Source organism: Amyelois transitella, chromosome 4 (assembly GCF_032362555.1).
Source record: "Amyelois transitella isolate CPQ chromosome 4, ilAmyTran1.1, whole genome shotgun sequence".
Taxonomy (NCBI): domain Eukaryota; kingdom Metazoa; phylum Arthropoda; class Insecta; order Lepidoptera; family Pyralidae; genus Amyelois; species Amyelois transitella.
In genome coordinates, this window is record NC_083507.1 from 10,794,693 (window position 1) to 10,814,762 (window position 20,070).

General features: G+C 32.8%; 1 protein-coding gene across 3 annotated transcripts; it reads left to right on the top strand.

The window, feature by feature from the left end:
- The first annotated feature begins 88 nt into the window (after positions 1–88).
- On the top strand, positions 89–19,771 carry LOC106140214 (cAMP-dependent protein kinase inhibitor beta-like). 3 transcript variants are annotated; one of them, XR_001228782.2, is made up of 4 exons: positions 89–455; positions 1,911–2,001; positions 8,565–8,735; positions 13,639–19,771. XR_001228782.2 is itself a non-coding variant. In XM_060954301.1 (3 exons), the coding sequence occupies exons 1-3, from the start codon at positions 389–391 to the stop codon at positions 13,728–13,730; spliced, it is 330 nt and encodes a 109-aa protein (XP_060810284.1). In that variant the 5' UTR covers positions 89–388; the 3' UTR covers positions 13,731–19,771. The 3 variants fall into 3 exon arrangements, 1 of the variants encoding a protein (XP_060810284.1); XR_001228781.2 differs by having other exon boundaries at positions 89–321; XM_060954301.1 differs by lacking the exon at positions 1,911–2,001.
- Positions 19,772–20,070: the final 299 nt, after the last annotated feature.

Genomic DNA, 20,070 nt, shown 5'->3' on the forward strand with positions numbered 1-20,070 from the left:
AGAAATGTAAACAGTATGGCAACAGAGGATTTTCAATAATGTCATCGAGATTTGTCATCTTCATTCTTCTCTTCGTTTTATGTGTCAAGTCAATATCTGTCAAGTTTTCATGAAGTGAAGTCATGTTTTATGCTATATTGTCGTATTCTCTTCGTTCCTCCCCGACTTTTCTTTGTGTATTACTGTGATTTCTGTGCACATTTCATCGGAAAAGTGCTGATATTTTTTTGATAGCAGTCATCGAGCCGAATAGCTTTTTTGTGCTATCAGTTTTCTTTAAACTCCTTGTGCAAGTCATATCTGTGGAACAGTTATGTGATTGTAAGTTTTGTGTATCCAAATCAATAATTTTGTTGTATAACGGTGTGTGAAGCCCAAATACGTGATAATGTCCACGGTGAGGGCTGGTCGTGTGAGTAAACTTAGGAGAGGCCATCGTGTGAAGAATGGATCAGGTATGCGCAGTATCATTGAATGCATCCTTTGAGGCTGTTTTGCGCGGGTCTGAATTCGCTTATAGAACATTTTTCCGTAGCATTTTGCCTCTATAAACTCACTATCAAAATCTAACTTTTTCTTTGATTTCAAGAGTCTAAATCCATTGTTCCATTAAGAAAATGTCATCACAAACTTTTAATTAATTTTGGTTACCTTAGCTATAAGATGGATAAATTTGTTTCCATTAAGTTTTTCCCTTCTTGAGATTCCATGCAAAATAATCATAGAAATGTATGAAAAATATTTTAAAATTTTCTAATTTATTTTAATATTTCTTCAACTGTCAAAGGTGATTATTGATGTTTTGAAAAACAAACTACAAATGGATTAAGGCAATATAACATTATTTCATTTGAATTTCAAGTAACTGAAAGGATGATAAACTGATACTTCAGCATTCCATATAAAAACATGAGCTCAAAATATCTTCTATGCACAAATACCAGAATGGTATTTAAATTTTATAAAGGACTAATATCACTTCATAGAGCTCTTTTTACAAATAAGGGTTTTAATTGTAAATTAAGTGTAAATAAGTCTAATACAACTCAATAAATGTAAGTATTAAGAAGTATATGCAATTTTTGAAATTCCCAATTAAGTGAATTGTAGATAGTTATGTATGTTCTTTATGTTCAAACTGTAATTCATTAAGCAATATCAATTCAAATTACAATATTCAATTGTTGTATTAAACTTATTACCCACTCCAGCAATGTTTTTCTATCAAAGGAGTGCTAGAAATTAATGCAGGGAGAAATCTTTTTATTTCGAATCCAAACTAGGTCCGTTATAGGTATAAGGATTTTTTCTAAATTGCTATTTAATGAAAGTCATTAAAAGAGGCAAGTCACATTTTTATCTCCTTCTTGGGAATTAGATCATGAAGTAGTAACATGTTTCTTAAACTTTCGGTCCATTTCCTGTATGGACATTAACCGTTAACCTTCTGTGATGTAGATAACACCAGGTCACACAAATAAAAGTGTGGATAAATTAATTCACTGATTTGTTTCCCTTTTCTATCTATAAAATACAATATTCATTCTATGCTGCCACTGCCACAAAAAAAAAACATATTTTAACATATGTTTTTTTTTGTCAAGGGTTCATAAACATGAGCCAATAAAAAATCTATCTAAGTTTAAATTCCACCTCTTTATTAAGTAGTATCAGCAAATGTATTGTATGAGAGGCAAAAAGTATTTTTTGCTTCCAAGCATCTTAGAAAAGATCAGATTTATGAACCTTAATGGCTCAGAAAATTTGAAAGGTGTTTTAAAAAAACTTACATTTCATTTGCATAATTTTAATTGCTCCTTTGATAGGAAATCTGTGATCCCTTTATTCTGTAACAAATATATTGCATTTTGACATCTTGAATTACTAACATTGAACTTGCATTCATTCAGGACAGTAAGGTGCATGATCTTAGTGATGGTCGCTTGATCTGTCGCCGGGCTGAAGCTGCGACTAGACCGGACCTATCTTTGGGATGAAATGGTATATGTTTATATATTCCATATCAGCACTTATTATAAACCACCGTTATTATAATTATGTTTATCCTCTGAGCATACATAATAATATGGGACTTATACTATCACCCAGATTTTATAAAAAATTGAGCTTCACCATTATTGTAATTTTATATATTTGCTTTGAGCACACATATATGTATTTATGGGAATGATAAAATCTCCCAGATTATATATATATAAAAATGGACTTTCAATATACAATTTATACAGACTTTTTTTTTGGAATGCAATTGCCATTTTTTAATGTTGGCAGAAAGTTTTATTTTTTGCTGGTATTCTTATAAATACTTGTTCCTATTACATAATTGTTATACATATTTATTTAGAAAATAGATAATTATTGTTTTAGCTGGTTACACATTTTTCCCATGCATGGTTTGATTTTTTTATACATAGTTACTTGGTTGCATGTTTGGTTTAGTTAATTCAGACTTTAGATTAAGACATAACTTTTAGGTTATAATATTATTTGGTACATTTTTTTAAATTTAGGTTTGCCCCTGAAACTCTAGCCTTTCATCCGTATTTCGTGAAAGATGTCAACAAATATAATATTTTTAATGATCACATAATTATTTATTATTAAGGATTTTCTATACTTCGTATACAAGAATAGGTATTGGTTTTGTTGTCATGTTCGTCATATGATTTATGTAGAACAGACACAAAAAGCAATAAATACAAGGTGGTTACATGACGTCACAACCTTGTCGGCTATATTGTCTCGTTCACATTGGCACAGTCAACTGGCCTTGACGAGCGCAATGACGAGTGCCACATAATTAAGATTCTTTATCTGTCAAACCCTTGTTACTTTTTTTTTGGAATTCAATTGTATACATTATTGATTTGTTTCTATACACTCTTCTTTGAGAACGTTTTAAAGCTTTGGGTTTCGTTGAAAGTCTTAGAATTTAGGTTCTCCGATATAACTACCTCGGCACTTCCAGTTGCTAATCCTTCTTCAACTGTCTATTTGCAAATCCTTCCATCTAAGAATCTGTCCAGTTGCAAATCTGTCCACTTGCTATGTAGAGTTCTAAAGTGCTAGTACTCGGCCAATGTAACGTAAACATTATTCCACTTAAGATGTCAATGGTTCTCGTGGCAAATTAACATTAGAATGGCGGCAACTAGCAGTAATTATAGCTGTTATTGAGCTGCATACGCTGACGTGCGGCTATTGTACTGTTTTTTCTATAGCCTAGACTAGACCAGCATTAAATAAATTTTGCAATTATTTCACCTTTTAAAAAAAGAGTTCTCTATTTGAATATTTTTGTGTAACTTGACAGTTCAGTAATATTTCCCGAAGTTACCTACTTGGTGTTTCTTAAAGAGAAAACAGCTGGAGATTTTTTTGTTTAAAACATAAAAACTAAACTCGAACGTTTATTATATGTGGCAGTCCAAGCATAAAGGTACCACTTGGGTGGTATTGAGTTAAGGCCATATTTGGATAGTTAAATAGTTGGTTGATCATATGGAATAAAAAAAAATTAATCATAATAACATTTATTGGAATAAAAAATTTTCAAAGTTCACACTTACAAAAATCAAATTGTTGGGAAACAGGCATTGAAAGTTTAAGCTGTATTATCTAAAGATCTAGTTGTCAGTTACATAGATTATTATTTATTATTATAGAGCAATATGTTAAGTATAAAATCAATTAGTTAATGTTATGGAAACATTATCGAATAAAAAAATAGAAGCTTAAAACTAACTTTATAATAAGTTTAGTAAAAGGGCCCAGTTGAATACAATAAAATTTTAAATTGTAATAGCTAGAGATCAAGATGTCAGTTACATAGATTCTTATTTATAATAATAGAGAAATATATTAAGTATAAAATCGACTACTTAGTTTTTATTATGGCAACACTATCGAATAAAAACTTAAAACTAATTGGTAGTTATGTTAAGTTTAGGAAATGGGTCGAGTTGACCGAAATTAGGTTATATTTCGCGTACATTTTAACACACATTTATTAAGAATATACTACTCGTAGGACATTATACAAAAACAGATTAAATTTACGTCAAAAGAATAAAAATTAATGAATTAAAAGTCATTAATACGACACATTACAAAAAAGAAGAATTAACCTATTACAGGTTTCAAAAGTCAGAATTAAATCTCAAATATTTTCTGACCTGCGCTTTGGACAAAAATATGACCCGTTTCTTACTTGATTCCTATTACCGACTTCCTTGCAGTATGAACAAGTTGGCAAAAAATTTAATGGCCCTATCTGTTGAGAGCTATGTGGTAAATGAACTTGCTGATCAAAATCAAAAGAGTATATTTTTTTGACAAACTGCGCAAAGGTCAGTTTTTGGTTTCTGCACAACAACATTTCTGCACAACACAAAATGTTTCCCAGAGGTCGTACCAAGTACTCCTACCAACAGGAATATTATTCAGTGAAATTAGTGAATCACAATATGTTTTATAAACGTATGATTTGGTCATACTGCAAGGAAGTATTACTAGATCAGAATTATATCGGTGACCTGGTAGACGGCCAGGTAAAACTAAACCATTATCATTGGAGTACTGTTTTATATAATTAACTGCATCAGCTCTGGTTTGTAAATTATAACAATTGTAAGGAGCTTTTCGTGACTTATGGACATTTGGCGCGACACCGTTAGTCAAAAAATCTCTATTATAAAATATCGCTGTTGACAGTAGATGTCTTTGTGGTTGGTTAAACATCGACATTAGTTGTTATTTAACTCATTATCATTATAGAATTCAATTTCAATCATTCAATTTAAAGAGTGTTGATAACTGGTCCCTTTTCACTAAACATATAATTGCAATTTTCTCACGTTGTGTTCGTTATTTACAGACGATTATTATACGAAAATGTAGCCCATTGCATGTTGCATTAAAATCCATTAAAATCGCATAATGCCAATTTTCCACCTTTTTTCACAAAATCTCAAATATCTCGGAAACTAGAAAGTGCTCAGTGGGCCCTTTTCGCTTGGACGGCCACATATTATTATAGATGGCCTCTATCGAACTGTCTACTTCTGGCTAACTGCCACCTTCTGGTCAACGCTTTTGATATGATTGGATTGGCGATGCAATGTGTAATTTCAAAAAATTTTATTTTCTCCAGCATTCTCCTTATCTGCCTTACGGAAGTAAATTTAATATTGACGTCGCTTGATTTATTTTAAATATATTATATATATATATATGATTCTTCTTAATTTAAGACAGTCGTTGGTATATGCCAGACTATATATACAGAATTTGATGATTCGGTTCGCAGTGGTTCGCATACTAACTCCAAGGTAGGCACAACAAATAATTACCTTTGCTGGAGAAAAAGGACAGATGCCTCGATAGGTCTTATCACTTACGACTACACTAGAAAAAGCCACTGAATCCACTATTTTTTTCTTGTAATATGAGCATTTTCATTCATCCATTAAAACCTTACAAGTCAAGTTTAAAGCAGACTTTAAACTATACAGTTAATAAACAAGAAAATCTTACTTAGGTATTTTTATTTCTGTACCGCACCTTAATAGGAGGCAATCAAATCCTGTGCAGTAACTAAGCTATGAATACCAAATTGGTCGTTTTCCAACTATATTTGCACATTGTTGTACTTTTGACGCAATAAAGTTTTGCCGCCACTGGCTGCTATACTATTATTCTTGACGAGCTCTTATTGACGTAATTGTTATCTTATTGCGCACGTATGAAGTGCCCGTCACAATATAATGAGGCTACAGATATACATACAGACTCAATACCGCATGGTTAGACCCGCAGTTAAGTTAAAAGATTTAGTAAATGAATAAATGAATGATATCCTTATTGCATAAAATGTGAATGTGTAAAAGACTACATCACTCTTAACTGTAAATTTACTTTTCCTTCATCCATATTCAATATTTTTTCACGCAAGCTTATCTGTTAAGTGTGCTCTTGGCCAAAAGGTACCCGAAATAGTCTCCCAACCACATATTGATCGACCATAGTGTCCGCTTCCACCGTTTATTGTTCTGGAAAGCTTATTTTTTATATGTTACCAGTAATTGTTTCTATAGATCTTTAAGCATTCGCACTTGGTCGTAATCAACTTAAGGAGCTGTGCGAGTATATAGTAATAATTTTTAAAGTCTTATGACTTAAATAGAAAAAAAAAACATTTATATACTTTTTAATCGACTTCATATATAAGGTGCTGTTAAACCTTCGTCATTATGTATCGTAGCTGCAAGGACGGTTATCTATCTGTAATAATTATATTTTTTATATGGGTTGCCTGTTGTAAGGGCGCGATTATAATTATGTTTTCGTAGCTGATTACATTTCTTTGTATACTACCGTTGGGAGGGGCAGCCGTTGCTACAGTGAATAATCGGATTTAGTTTGCGAGAAAGTAAACATTGTTTCTATGCAGAGTGAGAACGAATGGCGTCGCACATTTATGGAAAATAGCTTTCTAAGTAATTGAAATGCTCAATTCGTATGCAATGGCTTAAATGACACCGATATTTTATTATACCATTGAATTTAAATATATTAACCCTTTCCATGCGGCTGGCGTAATATCACGTATAACTAAAAACCGTTGGCCACACGGTGGGCGTATTATTGCGTCCAAAACAAATCCTTGTGTTAAACGATTAGACCAATATGAAAGTTGGTTCCCCTGTACTGTAGTTATAAACTCAACAACCTTACGTGAAACGGTGGAAAAATACTTACTTATTATTATGTAGATACGAGTGCATGGTTTACGCCGATAGTGTTGTAAGCTTTTTATATCAAAAGTCTAATAAAAGGAGAATAATATGAATGGTAAGTTTATTACTTATAATTCTTAATAATGTATTTTACCTCGAATCCTTTTGATTTCGATAATATTTTTAAAGATAAATTTTCAGATGAGACTCAAATTGACGAGCGTGAACCATATTCGCAACCAAACTTTATCGACGATGATGAGATGTCGCAAAGTATTTTATCTAGAAAACGAGGAAGAAACAATGAAATTTCTCCCGAAACTATTGACGAGGTCAAAGAATCTCAAGTATTTAAGATACCGCAACGAATTTTACAAAATAAAGTGAAATGTCATGATGACTCTCCAAATCCGATAACACCATGTCCAATACAAACACGATACAATGTACAAGATATGTCAACTAGCCAGTTACTTATTGTACCCTCATAAATTAAATTTTAAGCTACCCTCGTTACATTTTTATTATAACCATAGATTTTTTTTAAAAGCATGATAAAATAATATAAAAAAATGTAAAATGAGTATGTAAAAAAAATACTGAGTGTTAATTTGCTTATATGCTTGCTCATACCCCAGTTGCCCAAAAAAATATTATGATTAATAAAAATTTGATTTCAATATACTACATAATTCAGTTTTATATAAAAAATATATATACAAGTAATTTTATATAAATATTGATATTCTTTTTGTATTTTTGCAGCAAATGTTCATTATTCTTAATCATAATTCAAGTTTGCTCATTTCTGCTTATAAAGATGTTATTGTTTCAAGGTATGGCAACACCAAAATTGTCGACCAATAATACGCCTTTCGTACAGTAGAACCATTTTTGTTAGGACGTAATATCTCGCCCATCGTTTTATGGAAGGGCCTTAATACAAAACCGCCCGTACAGAGACGGCGGAATTGAAATAATGCTTCCGCATGGAAAGGGTTAAGGCAAGTTGCTGTCTGGCATACCTTAAAACTTTGACGCTTTGAGGAACGCATTACGGACTCAAGCTTTGAAGCCAACGAAGTGGAGATATAATTTTTCCTTTTGGTTTAAGAAGTCTAAACTATATTTGAATTTTTAATCATAGTTAAATTACACAAATGGGTAATGACGAAAACCACCAATTGATAATCTTCTATGAAGTTTAAAGCTGTTATAAGCTGTAGTATGATCGTCGAGCGATGATCGAGAAGGCGGTTACATTAAGCGTGTACCTTCATAATTTAAATGGGCATTAAAAATTATTCCAAAACGGAACGACTTTTTATTCTACTCTCTGCCAAAGTACCGAAGCCAAGTTTCGGATATCCCGTGGCCTATGTTATCTTATCGTTTTAATTCTATTACTTAACCTATTGATAACGCTAATTTACAATGCGTCCTCACAAAATCCACTCGAGTATCAATTTCGTGTACCGCTATTTGTGTCCTATCGCGTTATAAAATAATAGATAAACAGTTGACAACCAAAATATTCCAGTGATGAAAAACTATATATTTTATGGCATACCAAACAATATCTTTTATATGTATATTTTTAGCATATGAATGGCTAGTGTTTCGCTCTGACTTCTGGCTATTAAAGTAGCTTTGCCCATTAGAAGGACTGATGTTTTATTTGTTTAAAATCAAAAGACCTAAAATTCGGAGACATAAAATTTTCGTTTTTAAATTTGTTCACAAATTAAAAATAAAATCCCCAAATGTGATCAGTAGTAGTATAACCGTTGAAACTTGTAATTCCAGTTTTGAGAATGATGGCCATAATGGAGGGGGATAGCGAACAGGTCCCAAAGGAATTCCTGGAGACGGGGCGGACGGGGCGCAGGAACGCCATGCCGGACATACTCCAGCAGCAGGGCGCGGAGGCGACCACCGCCGACCTGCCGGCGAGGCTACAGCAGCTCGCGACCACGGGTCAGTGACACATTACCTTTGTAATCAGAGGGGTTAGTGCGAGTTTACCCGATCAAACGCGTCGATAAAGTAAACGCGAATTTGTGTGTGATTTAATCAGCGCCATCTAGTGGTAACGCGATGGCACTAATGCAACTCCATACAAACTCGCGTTTACTTGGTGACCGAGTAAAACTCGCACTAACCTCTCAGGAGGGAATTTTTTCAGCGCGCGACCGTATTGATTATTTACGTTTATTTACGCGTACCGTTATCTCCGGAAATAACTCTAATTATTTGATACAGAATGAGATCTTTGAAATAATCCTCCTACTCTAGAACTGCGATCATAATAGTGAAACTGTAACCTTACTAAAACCTTATTTTTTTTTACTGCTGGTGCGTTTAGGCTGGTTTTCGCAAAACAGTGTTGGAAAAGCAATCTAAATCATCCTCCTGTTCTGTTGAACACAACTGCGCGCTGAATAGATTGATGATTTCATAAAACACATCTAGGAAAGATCGCGACTAGGCGAAAGGGATACAGATTAGATACTCTCTGAAACCCTCAGAAACGATACAATTGTAACAACTAGTAACAGGCAAACATGAGAGATTTCCAAACGGAGTATGGATTGGACACCAATCGATTCACTTTGGTTACAATTTATTTTAGTTGGTTGGTTCATAGGCACCTACTCCGTTTTCCGACGCATCGAAATGTCAAAACTGAGAATAGAGTTCTAAACCATGGCTCGCATCCCCATTAAACGTCTAGATTAAGAAGTATCTAGCTGCAAACAAACAAAATAAATAAAAACATCAATATATTGATATCGGCCGACACTAATGTGTGAATCTGAGTATACTTATCCCTGATTTAAAACAGAATACGCCGCTCATGCTCTCTGAAAATAGCAGAATAGTTATGATATAAAAGTCACTTATCGTAGTACCACTTAATAGATATGGAGCTACTAATTTGGCGTTATTTGCCTTCCACTGCGACTGTGTTGTCTCAGTGCTCAATACAATTAGGCGGCTAATTAAGCGACGCCGGCCGTCGACGTTTATTTTGTGCCAAACAAACAAACCAAAACATAACTAATGCCTCTTTACATAAAGCGCATTTTTCGGTAACATAATCGCGTAACCAGATTGTAAGCGAGTTACGTTGGGACGTATTTATTTTGTATTTCTTTTCTATTTTCTTTACGCCTATTAGATAAGCGATACGAATTAAGTGTTAGTTCTATTATCTTAAATGTTTTGGTATATTAGTATGTTACATAAAATAACTAGTATGCTAGCTATATTTTACTTTTCTTTACTCTATGGACAACGTCTGTTATGGGGGTGTAGAACAACACGTACCTACGTTTAGTTTTGATTTCAAACACGATGAAAAGGTAATTTGGTAAATCTTAAATTACACATATATACATAAATATGGTCACGTCGATATCCCTTGCGGGGTAGACAGAGCCTTGAAAAGACTGAAAGGCCAGTCTTGAAAAGACTGAATGGCCACGTTCAGCTATTTGGCTTAATGATAGAATTGAGATTCAAATTATGTCTGCGTTAATTTAAGATTTACCAAATTACCTTTTCGTCGATCTACATGGATACATTTATAAATTCTCACCTCCCTCCCGGAGGGTTGGGCTATAGTTATTAAGACTAGCTATGATCCCTGCATATTTTTTTCGCTTCATTTACATTAATAAGTCTCTCCATGTAAGCTCGTCGTTTACGGGTACTCTTGACCTGACCTTTTGCAAGAACGTCTCTGATTTGATCAAGGTACATTAACAAATGTCGATATTGATTATTCGATAAATCGTTTTAATAATAAATACCGAATTTTTTTTAAAGGTTTTTTTTGATTGTAGAAGCCCGATGCTGTTGGTTCTCGCGCCGAATAATCACAATTTTCATTTAGCAATATGTAATATTACAACTGATACTGAACATACTCCTTCCTTCTTTGCTACCGTATTCGTAATATAACATTTATGTCCACTTCATCCTATCATACATACATATGTCATTAATAACCATACTAAAACTAATCTACGGGCAATACAATAGTTGTCAAAACCCCAAGTACACATGTTAGATAGATAAACGGTTATACTTCGTTATCTTAATCCGCTGTTGCTATCGATCAAATGCATATAAAACGTGCGTTGACGTCGATGTGACGAATAGCGGACGAATCGCAGGAGTGGCATCATCTTTCAGAGTTGTACAAACATACATACATACAAATAATCACGTCTATATAATATACCTTTCGGGGTAGACAGAGCCTATATGGCTCTAAAAGACTAGAAGGAAAAGTTTAAGAATCCCAAGTTTATAAGTTTATCCCTCAGTCGCATCTTACGACATCCATGGGACAGATATGGAGTGGTTCTATTCTAAAGAGGCGGATAATGCATCTTAGAGATGTAAATTATATTTTTACCCAAAACTTTGTTGCGTAATTTCGGCTCCTGCAGAAACTATTTTGGTATTACAATTTTTAACCGAATTGTAGAATTTAAGTTGTCTAACGCACGTAGGTACGCTTTTTGCTCCAAGAGCAAAACTATTTTTGCAAAACCACCTTTTATCTTTTAAAATGATTTAGGAAGATTCATACAAAAAACGATTTTAGTTTTGCGAAACGTGATGTCGTGTCATGATGATTTCTTACCAGTAAAACTAACACATTATACCTACTAATTCGAACCGCTGCTTTTATGCGCAACCGCGTTTTTACCAGATAGATACCTTACGAATTCAACCACCGACGGTCTCCAATAATAAGTATATGAATCCCTCGGTACTTCTAATAACTTATATGTTTTTCTCTTGACTGTTTTTTATTTTTTAAACGGTTTTATTTAGCTCACCCCGTTTGTTTTATTTATTCTTGGGTCAAATTTAGTAATTCAAATTTCACCCTCTTCCTGTCAACCGATTAATCTGAAATTTTGTATACACTTTGGATTTTGGTGACAATATAATTATGTTTATTCATTATCATTATAAATTCAAGATGGCCGCCGTTACAAAATGGCGGATAACTTAGGTTTCATTAATCCCATCAATATGGGTATCAAATGAAAGGGCTCAACAAGCAGAATACAATATACTATAAAAAATTGAAATCCAAGATGGCGGCCTCTACAAAATGGCGGATAACTTAGGTTTTATCAATCCCATCAACATGGGTATCAAATGAAAGGTCACTATCATGGGCTTCTACAATACATAAAATGCAGGGCAGCACTGTGGATCACGCAGTCGTATACTTAGGTGCGAAACTGTTTGAAGAAGGTCAAGCCTACGTGGCTCTTAGTAGAGTAAGATCTTTGCAGGGACTACGTATAGAGGAGTTGGACTGCAATAAACTAACGGGCAAGAAACCTTGCAATAATGAAGCACTAAATGAATTAAACAGAATGCGAAATAAAAACTAAAAACTAGAAAATAAAAATAGGTAAAAAAACTTTTTAAGTTAAACGGTTTTATGTTAAACATACATTGCAATGTTTAATATAAATGTACTAAAAACCAAAAAATAATAAAATAGATACAGTCGTGGGAATTATAAACATATGCATAGACTAGACTAAAATAAAACCGTGTGGCACGTCAATTGTCTACAAATTATAGACTTAATGTGCGATAGAAGAATCGTTTAATTCGTCGTTAGGCAGTTGGCCCGCAGACGGTGCGCAAATTACTTACTATTTTGCTGGCTAGCGAGGAATCGTTTCACTGCTCGTAGTTTGTCTTTAATCGACAAAACTTATGATAAAAGTACTACTCGCTCAACATTATGAAACCCTAAAACTCGCTTAATCGAGCTTGCTAACTTGTTTCCACATTCTAGCCCTACTTATCACACGTCCATCGTTGTCGGTTGAACAACTGCCTAATTATAGTGTAACATTACAAAACAAACATTTTAATCAACGATTGTAGACAATTGACGTGCCCCACGGTTTTATTTTAGTCTAGTCTATGCATATGTTTATAATTCCCACGACTGTATCTATTTTATTATTAGTACATTTATATTAAACATTGCAATGTATGTTTAACATAAAACCGTTTAACTTAAAAAGTTTTTTTACCTATTTTTTTTTATAACATACCTACGTATAATTCTATATTTATTTACAATCAAGTCATCATTGAAAGTCATTTCGTAATGATAATAATAATTCAATTTTATTGGCCCCTGTCGCTTACGTGAACAACTTCGGAAAATGACAGATAAGTAGGTATTATAACCCAGTAACCGACGTCAAAGTCTACTACATACTTCAATAAAACTATTTCTTAAAAAAGTGCAAAGTCCAAGTGGATATCACGAAATGACGCACATGTGCTATCTTAATCTGAATCGTCAGACTGCAGGAAAACCACAATCAGTGATACGATCATGAAGATAGCTCCTAGTCTTAACTGCATATAACTGCGTCATGCCTTAAATTACCCAGCTCTAGGTAGAGTTAATCTCAATAGCCATACTTACATTGTTAAAGGTGGATTTATTGAATCTCATATTGTCAGAATGACTTGTGCTTGGCGAATGAAAACTTTTAATGGAAATATGTGGGGTTTTCAAATATACAAAGTGGCATTAGATGTTCGTTTAATAGAGTGTAAAAATAAATTTTTGGTTTTAGATTTCTTAGAAAAAATGATCAGATTCATGAAGTAACCTTAACCTTAAAACTGTCCAGTATCTGTTATAGCTATATATATATATGTATACTTTCTGCCTGTTACTAGTTCAAGATTAAATTGAAGGTTTTTTGCATGGAAAGGATATGTATTTTACATTGTTTAAAATATTCTCGCAATCATCTACTTATAACACCTAAGAAATAACCTGACTTTTACTTTCTTCCTTCAATTTCAGACACAGACGAGCCTCAGCCGTGTACGTCTTACGCGCAAACCGACCCGAAAACAGAAGACGCGCACAAACAGAAAAGAGACGGCTGCAGTTGAGCTATCTCCCTCACTCACGGTCCTCGGACTGCTATGGACTTGCCCAAAGCAAAAGTAATCTCAACCAGGTAACTTAAGCACTGAGTAATGTAGCCCCCACCTTAATTATAGGTATGGTGTACAAATATAGGTCTAATGTCTTGAATAGTTAGGTTTGAATTTGTTTATATGATGGTTGCAGGGGCTCCAATGTCTATTAAGAAGGTACTACGTAATTCACCGAGCACTTGTTCAAAGAACATAATATAGCACTTATCGCAAATATTACAGACATTTTTATTTTAATTACATTGACTGGAATAAGATTACAAAAGGATTACGATAACGTATTGACGTCGTTTATTTCATTGTTACTGTCGAACTGTGGTGGATTGTATCTGTGTGACGATAAAAATGGTCATTTACCTTTGGCTTTTCAATGTCAATGACATTTCTAGTAATTTTGCATTTTAAAACCTGGCGTAGAGAGGTGAACAATACAGGCTTTGCCCAATTAAGGTACCAGTCCCCATATATCTACATATTATTTTCTAACAGTAAAAATATTACTGCCTGTATCAGTGGTTGACAGAATTCAGAAGTCAACGATGCACTAGTACAGTTAGGGGCAGATAAATGCAACCTTTTTATGCCATTGGTTCATATACATACAGGACAGGTACATCTACCCCCGGTTGTACATAGTGTTTGCAATAGCTTTGTAAGGATCAATAAGATATATTGATGAACATGTTTGTGTAAAATAACTAAATTAAATTGGCACTCTTTAGCATGCATCTGCCTGCATACATATCATAGCTAAGCGTTATTGCCTCGGATAACTGTCTAGTTAGAAGAATATATAAGAAAGTACAATGTAAGTTACATTGCGTAAGTTTTTTCAATAATATTCTGTATGTTAAAGCTACCGCACATAGAAACAGAAGGCGGAGCGAACGCGAATGCGCGCATTTCGTTTCATATGAGTTTGTATGAAACACGACACATACACTAACGTACTAACCTCTAGAAAGGCAAACGTAACCCCTTAACGCCTCCGGTTTCTATTTATGGCAGTTTTAAAGAAACGGAGCCCCTCGTGTGTGTTAAATGTAAATCTTCTCAATGTGAGGATATAAAATCGTCGAAAATAAGACAATATTGTATCAAATGAACGAGAAGGATTTATCGATTTCATAACGTGATTGTTAGCAATTCTAGATGTTACGTTTCCGATGCTATAAGCATAAGGACTAAGTAGTTTGTGTAGATATGTTCGCGCTAGTGTTGCTGCGCGATAGTTAACTATCGATGGTGTTTTGAAAGGACTAATCGATAGTTTTGAAATCGACAGTAACATGGTATATCTGGTTCTATGTCGATTGCAAAACTATCGATAATAGTTCAGCAACACTAGTTCGCGCACAAAATTGATTCGTATGTTTTGGCTGTGTTGGGTCATCAATGCGATGAAACTTTGCATTTTGAAACAGATTAGGGTTTTAAGGAAATTGCGAATCACTTTTGTTTGGTATTGTACCGTAGAAACTTCAGTGTTATTAGGTGCGCTGCTTGTATTTAGGTTACGTAAGGTTGGTTCAAATTAATCGTGAATTCGAAAGCACGTTCCGTATGTGATGCAAAACAAACCGCTGAACTGGGGAATTATATAGGTAAATCAGTTTTTGTTAGTTTAGTCATAGTTGGTTTGACTTTTGTATTATATGATTTGAAACTCGTGTTAGTGTAACTAGATCGCATTGTTATCTTTGTTGATTCAAAGAGTTTAAATATTTTTAAACCAAAATTAAGGTTGATACCGAAAAACAAATCTGAAATATATTATTTTATTTAGCCAGTTGAATGAGAACTATAATCGTGCTTTCCCTACTCTTATGTAATATGTATCTATACCTTCAGCATGTTCTTACATACATATAACCATATCGTCCTGCGAACATTCCGTTCACATATCTTGTTCGAAAATCTGCTTAATTTGAAACAACCTTAAACATGAGTGTTCCTAATTTAAATATAAAACACAAAATATACGCTTAGTTTTCATGATACACGTTATATAATGCGTTATTTATTCGTGAATAGTGAAAGTTAGATCGTATTTTGGAGTACAATTATGTTATATTATTTTATGAGTGAGATATGTACGTGCGTACGTATTATTTAGTTATTTACTATAATGGTCTGATTTTATAGAAATGACGATATTACCAATGAAGGTAAGTGATTAACAATGGGTAGCAGCTTAACCATACGTGGATCGTATGCTTTTGCCTAATACGTATGAAAAATTAATGGGCACCTAACTATGGGTAGTTAACTTTAAATTGCTTGTACAATGTTACTTTTTGGGCTTAACTTATATTATTAAAATTATTTTGTTGGATTGAAATGTTTATGTTATTATGTTGAAGACAATGTAATAAAAGACATGTTTAAATGAGAACTGTTCTTGAAATTACTTTGAATCAAGCGTTTGAGGAAATTTCTAAATTCCGCCCAAAATGTAGAAGTACTGTGTGGGGGGGAGGGGGAAGGTTATTCAACAGATTTGATAGAATCCAAAAAATTGCGAACAGAACTTGAATTTTGACTAATGACGTTCTTTTCGTTTATTCAAATTATTTTTTCATAATTTGTACCTTTTAAAATCCAGAAAATATTTTACTCATCCATATCTCCCTTAAGCTGCACGTTCTTATAAGACATCGAATTTAATTCAACGCTATTTGAGGCCTATTCGGTGTTTGGCTGTTGTATCTGTTATTTAGATTTACGAATACGGTCAATTTGTGAAGTCAATATGAACTAGAGTATAATTTTCTAATTTGCCTTTTTTAGAGAAAAAAATAAACCGTACTTTATGAGTTCAATAGGGATTCACCTAGTATAGAAATTAAAGAAAATTATACTCAAGTATGAACAAGTATATTGTATAGTAACCGTTACAAGATCCCACAATACTATTTACCTACTTACATTTGTTTTATTTTAATTTATTTAACAATGAGATCTAAGGTAGTTCGTAGTGAAATAACGATTGTTTATATCTTGCCGTAGAAAAATCTATATGCGGTATAGTAAATCAAATGACGCACTTATATGCTAACTCTATTAGAAAATCAAGAATATAATGTGGATATGAGTTTTTTCACTAACTATATAAATCTGATTTGGTGTCCATACTCACTATTAATAACCACAGTTGAAATCACTTTATATTTATTGTTTACTAAATATGATCACTTTAAACATTAGAAAAAAAGATATACATACTGTGTACTTAAAAATAAAGATTTTTTAGTAACGTGGGCGGACGCAAAAGCGACGATAACTATTTGGCAACAAAAGTACTTGCGCAAACTAATGTCAATGGTAAAATTATATAATTTTGGGTTTGGAACAATGGTAATGGAACAAATTAAGCCTTATTCACTTTTAGTAATTGAAACCAGGGCTTGAATTACCGTTAAGAAATGGTATCGTTATTAATGTCAAACAGGGTTACCGTAATAAATTCAGTACTCTTAAAACGTTACCAGTAAAATTAACGGTAAGAGGTATCGTTAAGACTGTTTAACGTTAATAAGAACGCAAGAGACGCGCACGTGGATCTTATTGGTATTGTCATTTATAACGTTAATTGGAAACGATATATAACGTAATTTAATATCGTTATATAACGTTATAATATTACATTACCGATATCACGACTTCATCGGTTTCAGTCTTAACTTTTTGAAAATAACCTTAATTACCGTTACTTTTAGTGGTTTTGTTAACAAGCCCTGCTTGAAACATTTACTCCGACAATCAGGGGTCCAATGATAAGCGTGATTACTTGAAATAGGTTTATCTACTTCGTACTTTTCAAATTCCCGTAGAGACGTAATTTACGTAGTGAGTAATTGAAAGCGGAAGTTACGATCTCAGACACATTTCAATGTATTCCTACGCTTTCTGTCATAACATAGACAGTGTGTAAGACAAGGCTTAAGCCGGCTTTGTTTTCATGAAAGTAAATTTTTTCATACCAACGTTCTATTTTCATTCAGAATTAATACTGTGTTTGAAGTACTATTTGTACTTTTCAGTGATTCATGAATATTTTCATTCATAAAAAAATGAAGCGTGATGTCACCTTCTTGGCAGATAATTGTGTTATGTGTTAAACACCAATAACTGCGCACTTACAAAATATTCATTATGTGTAGATGTTGTTTAATTTAGGTTATCATCTTATTTCTTGAATTGATTAGTAGTCGTGTCGTTAGAAAACACAGTTACAAAAAGATGCTTAGAATATGACTTCACGTGAACGGCGATACAAATAATTTATTAATGAATAAACTTCATTCTAAATAATAAAATTAAAATATGCGGCCGATTTTATGAGCTTATTATTTTAGAAAAAAAAACTGATAGATCAAAAAAGGTTTACTTAGCCAAATACATGATGAAGTAAAGGTAGTTACCATACCTTGAATAGGTCTTCTATTATCACATTAAAATCAAAATACTTGTAGGCTCTGGCCAATTCCATTGAGACATTCCTGGAACGAACAGAACCAATATCGATCATGATCGAAGCTGTATTACAGTATGTATTGACGGATTGATTTCTTTATGGCATGTATTCATTTGGTAAATAGTGTAGCTTAGCTGTGATTAGTACTGTACATTCTATAAACTAGTAATTTTTTCAGAATGATTTAGATTTACAGAAACGTGTGGGTAGTCAAATTTTGAGAGTCTTTGTCAAAGCGTGGCCGTATGTTTAAAAAAAATAAAGAAAGCAGATCTACTTGGTTTCATTTAAAATTGTTCACACATCCAGATACCAGTTTGTATTAATGTATATATATTTAAAAAGAACTCAAGACATTATATGTACCTACAGCTTTATAATGTATGAAACTGTATGAATTAGTTTAACTGTAACGGAAAAAGACTTGAGCGACATCTTTTACTTAACCTAGGCCGGGTCTAGGTCAAGTCTTGATTTTGATAGTGGGAGCTGTACAACTTAAACTTATTATTACATTAATAAATAAATATTAAACCATTGAGTCATCGATGAATAATCAATTGTCTATTGGATTGGAAGTTGTTTACCAGTGACTTATTATATTAAACAGACATCCCTTATTTTGAATATAGAAGTAATAAATAGTGTTGGTAAAAATAATACTTATTACTTCTATGATTTGGCTAGGTTATAATAATTATTTGTCAAAAGTTTCTTGACTTTTAAATACTTGTCTTTATAATTATTCTTCTGGATCTTGCAATTTATTATAATAGAACAGTAATTTTGTGATTTTAATTTTCTAGAATAATTTGTACATAACTATTACAATACATATCTTGTTTTTATTATTAAAAGATGACCTACTTTTAAGACATTACTTACTATCTATAGCTGCAACTAATTTTCTTGTGATCATTTTGTAACAAGAGAATTAATTTTCAAACTAAAAAGAAAAATGATTATCGTATTGTATACAATTTATATTATATAACTGAACAACTATGTACTTAACTGATTATTTCCCTAAAAAAAAATTAACTTTGCCAATAATTGACCAAATTGAGGTGTTTCTCTGAAATTCGGTATGCCGATAGTCACATTATGAGTTATAAATTCGAATATAAACATATACAAATAGGTTTGAATTAGTTATGTTTCATGAAGTCATGTTATTTCACATGCTCTTATTTTATGAAAAGTACTAAAAAGTAGGTACTTATGATACGAAATCATTTTTCTTTTTAAAATATTATCTCAATATTGGTGCACTTATTTATATATTTTGTATCTATTATTATTATTTTATCAAATGTAAACTGTTTAAATCATTATGTACACAATGTTATCAAAATAAATTAAGGAAATGGAACAGAATCGCTGAACAATTAGAATGTTGTTAAGAAAATTCGTAACTCCAGTATGTTATGTAAGAAATGCTAGTATGTATTTACGAATTTGTATCGTTTTATATCTAGTTTGACGTCAAACGAAAAATTAAAATAATTAAAAATTATCTGACTTGTTTTTATTTACTAATAAGTTAAAGTACATACTTTAGGTAAAGTCTACGTATGCACCGTTATGAATGACTTCGGACTATTATATTATTAAATCATTATCAAATATACCAGACTTGCAGTTTTATCTACCTACATTTTGTTGTAAAATATTACTTTCTCAGGGACTTGGTAGTAGTAGTACCATGTTGTGATTACCAGTTGGCGCCACTGAAGATGTCGACCTGAGATCCTGTCCTGCCTGAATAATATATATTTTGTTCTTGGCATAGTATAGTTTGCACTACTTCTTACA

What these genes read in the sequence shown, in the direction of transcription:
- LOC106140214 (XM_060954301.1), top strand. Translation starts at nt 389, where the DNA reads ATGTCCACGGTGAGGGCTGGTCGTGTGAGTAAACTTAGGAGAGGCCAT. An exon ending in TCGTGTGAAGAATGGATCAG is followed by an intron (nt 456 to 8,564) that starts GTATGCGCAGTA and finishes TTGTAATTCCAG; the next exon opens with TTTTGAGAATGATGGCCATA. An exon ending in ACAGCAGCTCGCGACCACGG is followed by an intron (nt 8,736 to 13,638) that starts GTCAGTGACACA and finishes CTTCAATTTCAG; the next exon opens with ACACAGACGAGCCTCAGCCG.